At 42.3% G+C, this 15,345-nt stretch overlaps 1 protein-coding gene across 2 annotated transcripts in view; it reads left to right on the top strand.

Annotated features, from left to right (window-relative positions):
* The window catches only part of MRPS27 (mitochondrial ribosomal protein S27), an 88,131-nt gene extending 72,786 nt beyond the window's left edge, over positions 1-15,345 (top strand). For both annotated transcript variants that reach the window (XM_047731108.1, XM_047731109.1), the window contains 6 exons: positions 856-934; positions 4,409-4,524; positions 8,318-8,420; positions 10,689-10,831; positions 11,552-11,722; positions 14,103-15,345. In XM_047731108.1, coding sequence (XP_047587064.1) covers positions 856-934; positions 4,409-4,524; positions 8,318-8,420; positions 10,689-10,831; positions 11,552-11,722; positions 14,103-14,342 — 852 coding nt within the window. In that variant the 3' untranslated portion in view covers positions 14,343-15,345. The remainder of the gene's footprint in view (positions 1-855; positions 935-4,408; positions 4,525-8,317; positions 8,421-10,688; positions 10,832-11,551; positions 11,723-14,102) is intronic.

Here is a 15,345-nt window from a genome sequence, read left to right as displayed (position 1 = left end):
AATGAAGATCTTGTCATTTGTGACAACATGAGTGAACTTTAAGGTCATTATGCTAAGTGACATAAATTAGAAAAATACCTATACCCTATGATCTCACTTACATGTGGAATCAAAAAAAGCCAAACTCAGGTTGCCTGGGTGGCTCAGTCAGTTAAGTGTCTGTCTTCAGCTCAGGTCGTGATCTCAAGGTCCTGGGGTCGAGCCCCGCATCAGGTCCTGCTCCCAGGGAGACTGTGCTTCCCTCTCCTCCCTGCTCGTGCTCTTTCTCACTATCTCTCTTTCTCAGATAAAAAAATAAAATCATCATGTTGTACCCCTTAAACTTACATGACGTTGTTTGTCGATTTATAATCAATAAAGTTGGAGAAAAAATAAAGACCAGAACATAATGTGATAATGTGTACTTTCTCATGAGAGTCCATTTTTGCATTGACATACTTACCTTATAAAAAGAATTGCTAAATCAGTGGAGTATCAGGAGTGGGGGAGCCTATTATTTTTTGTTTTTATTTTTTATTATTATTATTTTTTTTAATTTTCAGGGTTTTGGGTTTTTTTTTTTGTTTTTTTTTTTAGCCTTGATAAGATACTACAGTTGAGCTTTATTTTTCACATATCGGTTGTCTTGTGTCATACACCCACTCACAACTTTCTTACCCTGACCAAGTTCCAATTACCAAACCTCACGAGTCACATCTTCTATTTCACTGTCACAGATGCTGTAAAATGATAGGCAAATATCTTAAAGCTAATGGTGGCAAGTTTTGTCATGTATAATGCATAGGCATATATTATGAACTGAGTGAAAGTGGATATTTTTCTCTTATTTTCCTTTTATTTTCATTACCATTCCAGGTCCAGTATGGAATTTTTCCAGATAACTTTACATTCAATTTACTGATGGATTATTTCATAAAGAAAGAAAATTACAAAGGTAAGAAACCAAACCTGGGTCCTTTTATAGTGGGGCTTCATCTCCTAAAGGGAAGTAAATATGGGCAATTTTGCTTATTTTGTTTCATAATGACATCTCTTTGGATCACTGTTTCTGTTAGAAATAGATGCATAGTTGATTTACCATACCATTTGGTCAGATAGGACAATAGTATCCAGGTTTTTTTCCACTCAGTTTCTCAAGTTTTTTTGTTCCTGCCTCCTTGTGCAAAGGACAGTGAATTTAGTTAAGCAGTAAACCTGCTTGAGCAGCCATGGCTGGTTAAGGTTGTAGTAATGCGATTGTTAGCTTAACTCTTTTTAAAAAAATACCATTTGCTAACTTTGTTTAGTTTAAGACACAGTTGTTATTCTGTGTGAAATATAAGACTAGAAAATCACTTGATTTTTCTGGAAAGAGCAGTACCCTTGCTATGAAGAAAAGTCCTTTTCCCTCCCCAGTCTTTTGTTTCCTCATCTATAAAATAAGTGGGAGGGTAATCTCTGAGGTCTCTTTACCCCTCAAATTTCTTGAGCCTATGCAGTTAATTTGAAATGACTCTTCACTTCGACTACAATAAGGGAGTCCAAGGAAAGATGGAGATTGCAGTAGACTGTACAGAGGAGTCAGGGGGCCCAATGTCCAGCCAGTGTCCATGGGTTAGGGAATCATATGACAGCATGCTTCTACTTGGGGCTGTGCTGATAGTGAGGAGGGAAAGAGGAGTCTTGCTATTGTGTAAAGACACACCTGGCTTTCCCTTTCCCCCATATCATCCTTAGGCTTGGTACTGAGGAGCCACAATGGAACTCTTTTATTAGCTATGTTAATACTATGTTACCCACAGGGGAGCTATGTTAGTAGTCAGTACCTCAGGAAGGTGGATATAGACTGGTGGGCATTTATGCATTTATAACATCTGAGATTCCTGCCATCGGGTTCCATCCCCTCGTCCCTGCACACCAGCACCAGTGGCCTTTCCCACTGCGTCCATACTTAGGCTAGGGACAGGGCATTCCTTCCATGAGTGTGGCCACCTCTCCCCGTTGTCTCCTCTGAATATCTGCTTTATCGTCTCTCTCAAAAGACTTGCAGTTGTTGACTGCCAAAGAGTATGTGATGTATATTATCTTTTGAAGTGTCAGTTATCCCTTCTTGTCTATTTCTTATTGTCTTAAACCTACATTTCCTGAATTCAAGTGAAAGAGTATTAGCTTTTCTGTGTTACCAAATCTATGCTCCAGGAACATCAGATTTAATAGTGTATCATTGGAGAATTACTCGAAGTAGTTTTCTCCCGGCCCTCTCTCTTTAAAGGGCATGTTAGAAAGGTCGAAGGACTTTTTTTCCCCTAAATGCAGAGTAAATATTTAATATTGAGGATTTCTAAAAATAAAGTTTTAATGAAGATTATTATCATTTATGGCAAAAATTTAGAAAGTATACTTTTTATTGTTAATAGGGTAGGAAATATCAAAGTACATAAGTGAATATGGAGGAAAAGATAATTGATTGTACAGGGTAATCTAATTTCACTTCCCAAGCTGAATGAAATGCAGAATATAAATAAAAGATAAAGTAAGTTGATATATTTTTCATGTGTAATTTTGGATTCTGTAATGAACAATTGAAAAACCAGATTTTTTTTTAACTGGATTTTTAGGTTTAAATTGTGTTCTTTTAAAATACTGGTTTGTGGGGCGCCTGGGGGGCTCAGTGGGTTAAGCCCCTGCCTTCGGCTCAGGTCATGATCCCAGGTCCTGGGTTCAGGCCCCACATCGGGCTTTCTGCTCAGCGGGGAGCCTGCTCCCTCCTCTCTCTCTGCCTGCCTCTCTGCCTACTTGTGATTTCTCTCTGTCAAATAAATAAATAAAATCTTTAAAAAAAAAATAAAAATAAAAAAAATAAAATACTGGTTTGTTTGGGGTTGTTGTTTTAAATCTCTTTCAGGTCCTTATTTGCTGCTGATTTAGTATATGACTTTCTGGTGTGTCTCAGTTTCCCCATTTCCAAAAAGAATATAGAAGTGCTTGCCTATGGCTTCATTTAAAACCATGACAACATGCACAAAGCCAGCTGGCTAGGAACAGCTGCAAGTCAGTGCTAACTCTTATAATTATGATTATATGCAAAAATTGGTTAACACAGCAGCTTAGTTAGTCAAAAACATTTGTTGTGCCTGTTTTTTGTTCTGGCACCATATTTTAAACCAATATTAACATTCTCTAATTTAACAACAAATATTAAGGGAAAGAAATTGTCTGAACTTGATTTTCTTGGCTTCCATCTATGTTGTGGAATCTTAAGGGAAAATAAAAATTGCTCAAGGTCTGATCTGCTATGATCAGCATTCATGTGGCAACAAATATCTTACATTGTATTTTATATTCAGGGGCTTATAATTTATGAATGTGCATTTTCCTTTCCAGTCTTTCAAGTCTTTTTCAACTGGGCCTAATTAGCCTTTTTATAGTTCTCAGTTTTCTGTCTCCATAATGATATCTGGGATTTAGGATCATTGCTAGCATTTGTCTTCATTTTCCCCAACACAGAGAACGTTCCAGAACCCAGAATGGGGCAGTCAGCTGACCTTCTATTCTGTTTGTCAGGGTGACCTGGAAAATATATTTGCCTCCTTTCTGTATGCCTTAGTTCTTCTAGCTGGCAGACATGATGTGTTAAATTTGCTTCACAATTTATGAGGCATTTTTGTATGTACTCTTTTTTTAAAAGATTTTATTTAAGAGAGAGAGTGAGCAAGTGAGCATGAGCTGGAGGAGAGGGAGAGGCAGATTCCTTGCTGAGCAGGGAGTCCAGTGCAGGGCTTGAATCTAGGACCCTAAGACCATGACCTGACTCGAAGGCAGATGCTTAACCACCTGAGCCACCCAGGCACCCCTTATTTTGTTTTGTTTCTTTAATTTTATTTTTTATAAGATTTATTTATTTGACAGAGAGCACAAGCAGGGGGAACAGCAGAGGAAGAGAGAAGCAGGCTCTCCACTTAGCAGGGAGCCTGATGCGGGGCTCAATCCTAGGACCCTGAGATTATGACCTGAGCCAAAGGCAGACACTTAACCGACTCAGACACCCAGGTGCCTTTCTGCCATAGTCTATTGAAGTAGGTGGGACAGATGGTTTTGTTTTGTTTTGTTTTGTTTTTTTGTTTTTTAATCATCAAGAGGATGATACTGGGAGAAGTTAAGAGAAATTAAGTAGATTATTCCGTGTCCTTGAGAACATTGGTACAAAAGCACCTGACTTAGTATATAATAGTATGTATAGTAGAAGCTAAATATTTGGGAAAAATCTAGTTTGTGGAAGATCTGGGATCAGAGCTCACATTTTTTTTGCTTCTTAATTCTGTTTGTTTTTCTGTCATGCCCCACTTTTTTAAGTTTATAGTTAAGTACAGATTTGGTGATGTTACCTAAAACTAATACCCTCTCATTTTTACTTTGATCTTTTTGCCAGATGCTTTAACCGTAGTTTTTGAGATCATGATGCAAGAAGCCTTTGAAGTACCTTCCACCCAGCTTCTGTCCCTCCATGTTTTATACCATTGCTTGGCCAAGAAGACAGATTGCAGCGTAAGTGGTGGGTTGTCCAGAGGTACTCAGAGCCCAAGAAGCCCGCTGTGCCTCTTGAGCAAGGAGGAGGTGGGGAGAGGAGACCCCTGCCCTCAGAATCTGACATGCAACTCTGTGGCCCCCGAACAGCCAGGAATGAGCGCTCCTTCTGTACATTTTAGTTTCTGGTTTCTGACAGAGTGGAGCTGAATGGAAGTTCCTCCACTTGAAAGAATCTCAAGTGAAAGTCCTTATACACATTTTGAAACTTGAACTAGGCTGAATGCCCCTCAGGTGTTCAGAAACGGGCAACTGACCGTCCATGATGTTGGCCTTGAGTATCAAAGAAGCAGTGAGGCATCTAACTGGCCACGACCTCAGGCAGTCGATGCCGATTGTTCAGCTGGCATCAGTATTTTCCTGAGGCTGCTCTGGTCAGTCCAGAATACCAAGTTTTGGTTTTCTCTCTTTGGGTTCAGCTATTTAATCATTGTTTACTGTTACCCTAAGAATACCAACAGTAATAACAGCAATAACTCATATTTAAATAGTACCTGCTTTACACCAGGCTACGTTCTTAGTGTCTTAATTTATTAATGCATTTAATCCTCGTAATTCTATGCGGATGAGAAGACTAGAGCACAGAGATGTTATATAATAGCGGCTCTTAGGTGACAAGCCACCTGGGGACGCCAGGCAGCCTGAGCCTGCAGTCTACCCTCAACTTCAGATGCAGCATCAAAATATACTAGTTCGGGTAGAAACTGAAAAGGACATCTAATCCAGCTCATATTCAGAAGAAGTTATAGTGTGTGTTGCTTTCCTAAGATGAGGGTCATAGCCTGTGGCATACCTCACATGCATTAGTTCATTAAATTTTTGTTGGGCAGTGACTGCCTTCCATACATTGCCAAGTACTGGTTATACAATAGTAAACCAACACTCCCTGCTCCCAGCCAAAGAACAATACAGGCATTCAAAGCAAAACAAAACAAATACATGAATATAAAACTGTAACTATAATGAGCACTACAAAGACCTCTCATATAACAAGCATATATTTTGGGAGTTCTTGTCTGTTTGTATTCTAAACTTAGGTTAGGAATGCCTTACTTAAGGAAATATTTCTTGTGTTAGTATTTGAAAGATGAATAGGAATTAACTGGCTGAAGAGAGGAAGAACAATCCAAAAAGAGAAACTAACACATGCAAAAGCCCAGTGGCAAAAATTATGGTGAGCAGAAAGGGCCTGGAAGAAGATGGGAAGACAGTGTAGATGCAGCAGAGAGAGTGGTTGGAAGGGCAAAGGGTGAAGTGAGTTAGAGAATGTAGGTCATGCTAAGCTGTATTTGTATATCCTAAAAATAGTGAGAAACCATTGAGAACTTTTAAGTAGAAGGGGTAATATGGTCTGGTTTGTGTTTTGAAAAGATGCATCTGGCTGTAATGTGGGTAGGAGATTGAATTGGGGCCATGGTGGCTTATGGTCAGAGCACTTGGGAGACTGCATGGTTGTCTGAGCAAGAGGTAATGAAACCTGGGGACCAGAATGTCTGTGGAGTTAGCAGTAGCCAGTGAACATGCTTCGGAGGCAGATAACATGATGGGGAACTGTATGTGGAGGCAGGGACATACAGGTGAAATCTTAACCTCCTCAGTTTTTGACTCTTGTATCTGGATGGAAAGGTTGCTGTGTGCTTGCAAAGGGAACTCTGGAAAAAGACTGGGTTTTATGAGGAAATCATTAATTTGGCTTTGAACATGTTGCATTTTGAGATGCCTTTCAGACAACTCAGAGATTTTTATGAGAGAAATTGGGATCTTCCTGGAAAAATCTGGACTGGAGATGTAGTTTATAATACATCTAGATGTAAATTTCTGCAGATGAGCCACAGAGCAAAAAGGGAAATCAGGAACGCTTTGGGTCCCCAAAACCACAGAAGGGAAGTGGTTTACAGTTTAGAATGCTTCTGAAAGGGTAGGTAAGATGAGGACTTTCAAAAAGTTCATTGAATTTAGTGGCCTGAAGGCACTAAATTGTAACCTGTGTTTCCATAGAATAATAGAGGATGAAAGGAAATAGGAATGGATTGTGGGGTGATTTAAAGATGTAGAGAGGAGGAGATAGCTGGTGTAGAGGAGTGCTTTGGGTTATCTAGCAGTGAAGGGGAGTGGAGAAAGGAGTGGGAGAGTGAGGTTTGCTTTGTATTAATGGGAAAGGCACAGGCACAAATGGACAGAACCTTGACCCTGGAGCAGTAGTACCTGATTTTGTTCATAATAGTATGTACAATAGAAGCTACAGGTTTGGGAGAGACCTGATCTCTTACGTTAACACACAAATAGCTTTTCATATAAGCAGCGGTATTTGTATTATTCTCAGAGAATTCTCAAAAAAATCTGTAAGACATTCATTTGTTTGTTGTCATTCATCTTTTTAAAAGTCTTTTCAGAAGTATCTCTGTGCCAGCCAACCATCACTACACCAGTTCAGTTCCTAGAGTAGCAAGGACACCACCCTTTGGCTCTTTGCCCTATTGCATTTTGATCCTATAGGTCATGTTTTTCCCTAAAGAAAAGAAAAAAGTTTAAGGCTCCTTATTTATTATTCACCGGGTCCCTTCTCATGCAGTTTATGTGGGGGGGAAATCAAACCTTAGGGCAATTTGCTTTTGAAAGTGAAATGCCCTGTCCTCTATTACCAGCTCTTTCACTTACTGTACTACACAAGTGCCTGGGGAGGCTTTGTTTTTCTCCCAAGATCTTTGCTTTTTTCAAAGGTTTAGAAAACCCTAAGAAATTACTCTTGTACCACACAAAGGCCACTGCCAGTAGAGAGGTTTGGGTGCCCATTAACACCTGGGGTGCCTCCCTTACACCTGGCTACAATTGCAGCCTGTATGCCTCATTCATTCTCTGCTTCCTCCCCGACCTCTGACTGCAGACACCAGTGCAGGGCATCCTGATCTTTGTGTTCTTTATTTTTAAGCCCAAGCAAGGGTTCTGACCGATATGTACTTATACAGCACCAAGAAGATCACAGCTCTCATTGTCTGGGGCGTTGCCAAGGCTGACCTTTGAGACCAGCGTTTATAGCAAGCTCCCATCCCTGCTATTACTACTCTACAGCAGGCTTAGCAATGCTTGCATTTTTTGCCCCTTTTTTCCCGACTCTCAGAATCTGACGCCAGTTTTCCTGAAGTGTAATTTTGGCAGCCTGGGTTGAAAGAAATGATCACTAAGTGTTTCTGATTGTCCAATTTATTTTTAAGAGGCACAGATTTATCTAAAAGCAACCTAATAGTTGTATTTATTTTTACACTGTGAAGTGGGAGTCTTATCATTGCCGACTTGTTTAAAATTCAAAAGCTTGCCCCAGCATGTCGTAGCAATGTGAGTGAATATTGGGCTGACAGCATCTGTGATCTTTATTGATTGTCTCAAGGCAGTGTTGATCCAGAGTGTGCTCTTTATTTTTGTTTTGTTTTGCTTTTCTGATTGCAAAAGGAACCCTTATTCATTGCCAGAAATGTGGAAAATAATGAAAAGTATAAAGAAAAAAACCAAAATGGCTCATAATTTCCAGAAATCCATTAACAGAAGGTATTTCTTTCCTGTATTAGTCATTAGATATAACTATCTTTTCTTTATAAAATTAAGATTATAATGTACCTATAGCTTTGTTATTTTGCCTTTTTTTTTTAAATTTAGTGCTACAACTTGTTTTCCACCTATTAAAAATCATTAAAAATCAAATATTTGCATAAAGTATTCTTTGTTTGGCTGGACCATGATCTCTTTTATTCTGTTGCAGTGGGAAGAGGAGAGGAACTTTGGTGCATCCCTATTACTCCCAGGCTTAAAGCAAAAGAACTCGGTGGGGTTGAGTTCCCAGTTGTATGGCTATGCACTTCTTGGTAAGCTAAGTGATCCTTACAAATATTGTCCTTTTGGATAGAACTGATGCATTTTTCTACATTGTAATGATTTTTTTATTTGATTTCAGTGTACCAGTGAAATTCCAATACAGCTTTCATTTTTAGACATAAAAATAGACCTTGATAGCCTTAACAGCTATGGGACAAAACCTTAAGAGACAGTAAAGAGGGTGCTAAAAATCTGTTACCGCTGCAAGGTGAAAACTAGTTCTGGTGGCTTTGAGTTATATTTTGTGGTAATCAGTGTGAGGAGGGGATAAAGAAAGGAAAGTTCTGGCCCTCTTTTGGGATAACCAGCCAATAAAAATTTTCCCAGTACTAACAAAGATCTTTGTGTCTCTTTTAGACCTAAAGTCCAGGAGGTAAGATATTAAGAGTTAGGGTTGAACTCATATCCTCGGTATTGTTTTCAGGTGAAGGAAGGGATACTCAGAGAGTGCATCTAAATAGCACTTTGGGAAAGCAGAGAGACTCTTGATACAATGTGACTGTTCCATGCTGGGAGATGGTTGCTTTACTTTGATGCCCTGATGGCATTGAAAGTCATGTCAGGAGGATGAAGCCTCGGAACTTGGGTTTGTGTGGAAGTGGGGCAAATAGCATCCAACCTAAGTGTGCATAAAATGTGCCCTGATTTACAGAGGTCTATTAAATGCATATTATTTCATTATTCTTCCATTTTCTCTCTCAAGTAGGCAGGCATTTCAGAAGGCACCTTCTCTTAACCATACACTGCTTTGACTTACCTTCGTTTTATGAAAATCATCAAAGTTTCAGCAGTTTTGAAATTGATCCTCACTAACAAATGTGGTGTGGCCTTCTTGGATGCTGATTCTGTTGTAGACTGACAGAGGGAGAGGAATTTTAGAGTTCATCAGCTGGCTATCAGACTAGCAAAAGAATTGACCACTCTTTTTCTTTCTTTTTTTTTTAAGATTTTATTTATTTATTTGACAGAGTGAGAGAGCATAAGCAGGGAGAGCAGCAGAGGGAGAGGGAGAAGCAGGCTCCCCACTGAGCAGGGAGCCCCGTTCGGGGCCGAATCCAAGGACCCCGGGGTTATGACCCTATCAGAAGGCAGATGCTTAACCATCTGAGCCACCCAGGTGCCCCTTGACCACTCCTTTTAAAAATTGTTTTCTCCTAATATGCCATCTACTTTCTTGCTTTTGACTTACACGTGTCTTACCTTTGCCTTCAGTGAGTATTCAGGACTGTGTGAATTATTGAGGGAGTTGTAAGGGTCAAGAAAAAGTACATTGTAGCTGCTGTTTCTGTGCAGGAGGCCCTGGTGCTTTGGGATGGGAGGCCATCAGATCAATCTCTGTGTCATGTGCTGTGCATGCAGCCCCACTCAGCCCCATGGCAGCAGCTTCCCAGAGTGGGACTGCAGTGTCTTAAAAATCTAAAATTAGCTGTCACCTGATAAGCTTTGTCTATTTATGTCCTACCACAGCCTTCCCAAATCCTCCTTCCCAGGAAAGATAAGTGAAGGTGGCTTTAAGACCTGGCAGCTCAAGGTGACTTTGGCCGTTAGTGCAGAGAGGGCTTCTGTTCTGCAGGCGCACAGAGACAATCCCTTGGCCCAGCCGAGGACCCTGCCGTCTAGTGTCCACATCTTGAGCTCCAGTTGTGATGGTTTGAGGTACAAAGAATAACATTCATATCTGAAGATCTGAAAAGGACGATAACGCCCAAATAAAGGAAAGAAGAATAAAATCAGATTTTTTTTTCATAAGGACAGTCGATGGGGGTGTTTTGGAGCATTTTGAAAAATATCAAACATTTGCTGGCAGGGAAAGTTGTCATATGTTGACAAGATTTCCACTGTAGGAGAATTGTGGGATTTCTTTTTCAGAGGAAGATTTTGTTCTTGAAACAAAAATAGTATTCAGTTGTTTGACTCGTATTCTAAGGGTAGTTCCACTTAAAGAGACAGATATCAACCTCTCTAAATTTCCCTCAGCCCTATGATTCATACATCCTCATGATAATTTCCACCAGACCAAATGGAAAAGAAGAAAAGCATATTCGTACAGTTTTGTATTAAAAAACAGCTTCAGTGAATTTCACCATATTCTTCATCATCCATCTGAAATGGCACCAGCTCACTGGGCAGGATGAGGCTCTTGGTACAGATTTGAAATGATTTTCCAGGTTCATATTCACTTGTGCGTTCAAGTCCTCAGTCTCATACATAGTGGGAAGCCATGGCTGAGGCTTCTTTGTTGTTCTTTTTGGGCACAGGGAAGGTGGAGCTTCAGCGAGGGCTGCGGGCTGTGTACCATAACATGCCTTTGCTGTGGAAACCTGGTTACCTTGACCGAGCCCTTCAAGTGATGGAGATGGTGGCCTCGTCCCCAGATGATGGGAAGCTGTGTGCAGAAGCGGTACGTTCCTCAGCTCTGAGTCAGTGTCCTTTAGCCATCTCCTGTTCCTTGTAAGCCAGCCTGTGAATTTGTTTGCATGGTCTTCCCCTTCCCCCTGCTGTCTTCACTCTGTAGAATCGTGTATTCATCCAGTTGAAAAGGAATGAAAATCCACACACATTCTCAGTGCTACTGACAAAAAGTATTAGAGAATAAGATGAATGTTGATGCCATAGCTCACTATCTGAGAGGAAAACTATCGCTCTCTCCTGGAATTGAAACTGAGCTCCAATCTTTCTGTAAAGGAAGCTTGCCTAGATTCTGAGGTTCTCCTGCACATTCAGAATGACCCTCTGTTGGTTGTGCTCTGTGGTGGGTTTTCTGTCCTTCTCCCAATTCCAAACCGGTTGGGGAAGAAAGCATGGAAGAGGAATACTTGGGAGTCCCCATCAAACATAATTTGGGGGTCCTTCCCCTGTTGACTAAAGGTGAAATCAGGTGATGCGGTGCTGATCTGTACACAGGTGATTCTGAGCTTGCATATTCATACCACACGCTTTGTGCTAGGTTGTCCCTGCAATCCAGTGGGGAGTTTCTGACGTAAAATTGGATAACCACGACTCTTGCCAATAATTTTACAAGAGAAAGAGTTCACAAGTTGCAGATCCCAGCTGTTCCTTCCTTTCCCTGGCCCAGCTTCTCTTCGCGGTGTGTTTTCAGGCCCCTCTTTCTGCCCCACAGCTGGCTATGCTGGACAGAACACTGAAAGCTCTGACTGCTCCAGCCCCCGCGGCTTTGGAGGAACAGCCCCAAGAAGGGGAAGAGAGCTGGGGCTCAGAAGACCTGGTGGAGCAGCTGGACGTGGAGGAGACCGAACAGTCCAAGCTTCCCTGGTATCTGGAACGATTTAAGGTGCGTCGTAGCAGAACTGAGCCCCTCTCCACTGTGCTTCTTTGCTGTGGTGTCAGACAGGCCTTTCGTGCCTCACTGTCACACACACAGGCATGAAAAACTGACATCACCAATGAGGCTTCAAACAGGAAGCAGTCTTAAACAAATGGAATTTTTATACTCCTTTTTGTGCATGAGCTAATCAGTCCCAGTTTTGTTCACTGTAGCAGTGTGTCATTACACACTCATCCCTGATGTGTCTGATGGGAGGGTACTAGCTTGCCAACTCAGAGCAGTCGCCTGACTCCAACCCCAGGTGGAAAGGATCTGGTCATTTCTCTGTATTGCACTCATGTAACCCAAAACCCCAAGTGGGAATTAGAAAGCCACATTCAAGTATGATGGAGATCAGCTACAGGCATCTTCTGTTGTTTGGTTTTGTGTTGTGCCCTCGGGCCCTCCGAATACATTTTTGGACTGCATGGAAGATGGAAACAAGTTTCCACTGTTTCTTTTCCAAGTAGTCTTGAGCACTCAAGCTGTCTTTGGTAGCTTTCAACTGCATGGCCCAGAATACTCTGTTATCAGCATCAGGGAAGAAGAGCCGTGTTACAGGTTAACCCCCTGGCCTCTTCCTTGCTTTGTTTCTTGTCTACAAAGGGCAGAGAGAAAAATGTGCTGCCTGAAGAATTCTTTATATGAAGCAGAAAACCTTCCTATCCATGCCAGCTGAATTCATGTGTCATTTTGGGGCAGAGAGGTGTCATTTTGCCTATTGATGACATGTTCAGTAATGCTGAACATGGGATATCTCTGTCCCAGTGTTACAAGGACTCTTCTCTACTTGCAGCTGCTGTTCCTCCCACTAATTCTATAAAGTCATTGTTCAAGGTCCCTCTTTCAGAATTTGAAAACTGAGAAAGGTTGATCGATATTAGGTACACAGAACTGGCGGTAAAGAACTTACATACCTACCTGTTCCTCTTAACTTTGCAGATTAAGAAAGTCTAAAAAACAAACAAAAAATGCTGCTATAACACACCTAAAAATGACTGCCTCTTCCGCTTGTTTCTTATATATTTAATCTCAAAGAATAGAAATCTGTGCTGCATTAAATTCTCAGTCCTCATTCTTCTACACATGCATTTTTTTGAAAATCGAAAAGAGGAGACAAACATTTATTGGCTGCTGGCTGTGTCACAGGCATCAGTGCGTTTCACCCATCTTCACTGCAGCTCTGCATGGCGGATGCTGCTTTTCCTGTGTTACATGACTCCAGGCTGAGATGCGCTCTCCCGTAAGTGACTGATCTGGGATTTGAACCAAAGTTTGCTAACTCAGATTTGAGTCCTTCTTCTCTTGTCCCAAACTGTCTCCTTGCCTCCAAACCGCACAGAAAGTGATCTCGAAAAGAAATAATTTTCATTGTACATTTCTTTTTCTTCCTGTTGCCTTTTATTAGTTTCGGGTAATTTGTGTGGGGTCCATTTTTACAGGACTGACCCAGCACAGTAGGCCTCTAGCCACTCCTTGACGTATGGATCCTGCCCACCTTCCAGTCCCGTATTGGAGCAAGCCTCATCACCTATGCCAGTGAATTGTGCTTGTTGGAAATGGGGATTCGTGGCATAAGCTACAGTTGAGCCATGAGTGGCTCTCTTTTGATGGTCTACATCTTGAAGCACTTAAGGAGATTAGTGTTTTTAGTACTTGACTCCTCCAGAAATACAATACCGCCCAAACCAAGATGCCATTTCAGATGGAGCTATGAGCAGTTTGTAAAGGCTGACCTGCGAGGGAGCACAGCAGGTGGAAGCTTATAATAGTGCGAGCACTCATGGGAGCCGTTTAGCATGCCATTAGTAGAAAGTTCTTGAAATGATTTCCATCTGTTGAAAGGAACCCTGGTTAAGCAAACATTTATTTCCATCATTCTGAAAGAAAAGATGTGGACAGGCTTGTGCCCAGTTATCAGCTGCTTCTGCCATTTTGTGTGCATCTTAGAGTGCTTTGCTCTGGGAGTTTGGTGCTTGGTTTGGTGCAAGTCCAAGCGGAAAGGTAGATTTGTTAGGCTTGTGCTGTCTTTGTGGATTAAAACAAGAAATTACGTAGAAAATCACAGCATATGGAGTCCCATTTACTGGTCGTGAGTGAAAGGAGAGAAATCACATGTGCATCTTAGCAAAAGTGCTGGACTAAAAAAAAAAGAAGGGGGCAAGCACTCACAGCATCTGGATGAAAGGCAGCGTGACAGGTTCCCAATAAAATGCCTTTTCCTGTAAGCAGAATGTGTGGAGATTTTGCAATGACTTAATCTCCTTTCTGCTTTGCCTTCTCCCATCTGCATCCTCCTTCCATCCTCCTCCCCACCCCCATCTTTTTTTTCCTTGATTTCCAACAGGACTTGCACTCTAAGCTTGAGGCCCTGGGCCGAGTTGAGTCAGAAAGCCTTTTGGCTCTGACCACCCAGCTCGTCAAGGAACAGCTCCCCACCTGTGAAGCTGAGGACATCGCAGCCTACGAGCAGAAGCTGCAGCAGTGGCATCTGGAGCGGGTACACTTGATTCAGAGGGAAGAGGAGCAGAGGGAGAGGGCAAAGCAGGAGTATGAGGCCCGGAGAGCAGCAAAGGCATCTGCCTAACAGGCCCCCAGCGCTCCAGGCCCCAGCACAAGAACTTCACTAGCCCCGTCCCAGGACTCACGGTGACTTGAGGGCAGCCTCAGCCTCCTCCATCCACCCCTCCTTTGCCTAAAGCAGGCCGTTTGCGGTATCAGAGCCACAGTTGTCAATGTATGAAGGCACTGACTTCCCATCACATGCCGTGGAGGGCTGCAGAGCTCTGAGTGGCAAGCAGTCAGACTGAAGCCCCAGCTACACACCTTAAACAAGGTGCACCTGAGACCTATGGGGGCGGGGCAGTTCTGGGGTCCAGGATCAGTGTTGAACAGTGAAAACTCTTGATCCATAGCGGTGGTAGAGGGAGAGACTGGTTGAACAGCATGGCGTTGAGCACAGGCTTTTGAATGGTGTCTCGCCAGTGGCAGAGTACATGTCCTAAGCCTCATCCCCCTCCATGGCCTCCCAGCCTGAGCTGGGTGTGGGATGCCCACACATCTCACCTTCTCCTTCCCCTGTGTCTCTTCTCTGCAGACCTGAACTTGGGGGAAATTGAGGACAGGAGTGAACACCACCATGAGCCCACTGGCTTTCAAATTTCAGGCACCCACGGTGATATTTTTAGAGTGGAAGGACTTCTGAGGAGAACGCTAGCTCTAGCTCCAAAGCCTCCTTGGCTTGGCTTCTCCAACATGTTGGGGTAACTTCTTTCCAAAGCATTCTGAGCTCCTTCCTCAAGGAGGTAAAGTGAGCTCTTTGTGTCCACCCACATGTGCACACACGTACAACTTGTCAATACACATTTCAATTGCAGAAGTAGGAGAAAACGAGAGGCAGGATGGGGCTTGTAGTACTTAGGAGACATGCATAATTGTGCAACTGTCAGGAGGTGGAAATTCCTTCCTGAAGTTTCTCTGTGAAAGTGTTCAGGGGCAGCTCCTGTTTGCTGTGTAATTTTGCCTTTAAGCACTGTTGTACAAGGTTGTGCTGTTATCAAGAACTTGTGGAAATAAATGTCCTGGGATTC

The sequence above is a fragment of the Lutra lutra genome, chromosome 5 (genome assembly GCF_902655055.1).
Source record: "Lutra lutra chromosome 5, mLutLut1.2, whole genome shotgun sequence".
NCBI lineage: Eukaryota > Metazoa > Chordata > Mammalia > Carnivora > Mustelidae > Lutra > Lutra lutra.
This window is presented reverse-complemented; position numbering and strand designations above follow the sequence as displayed.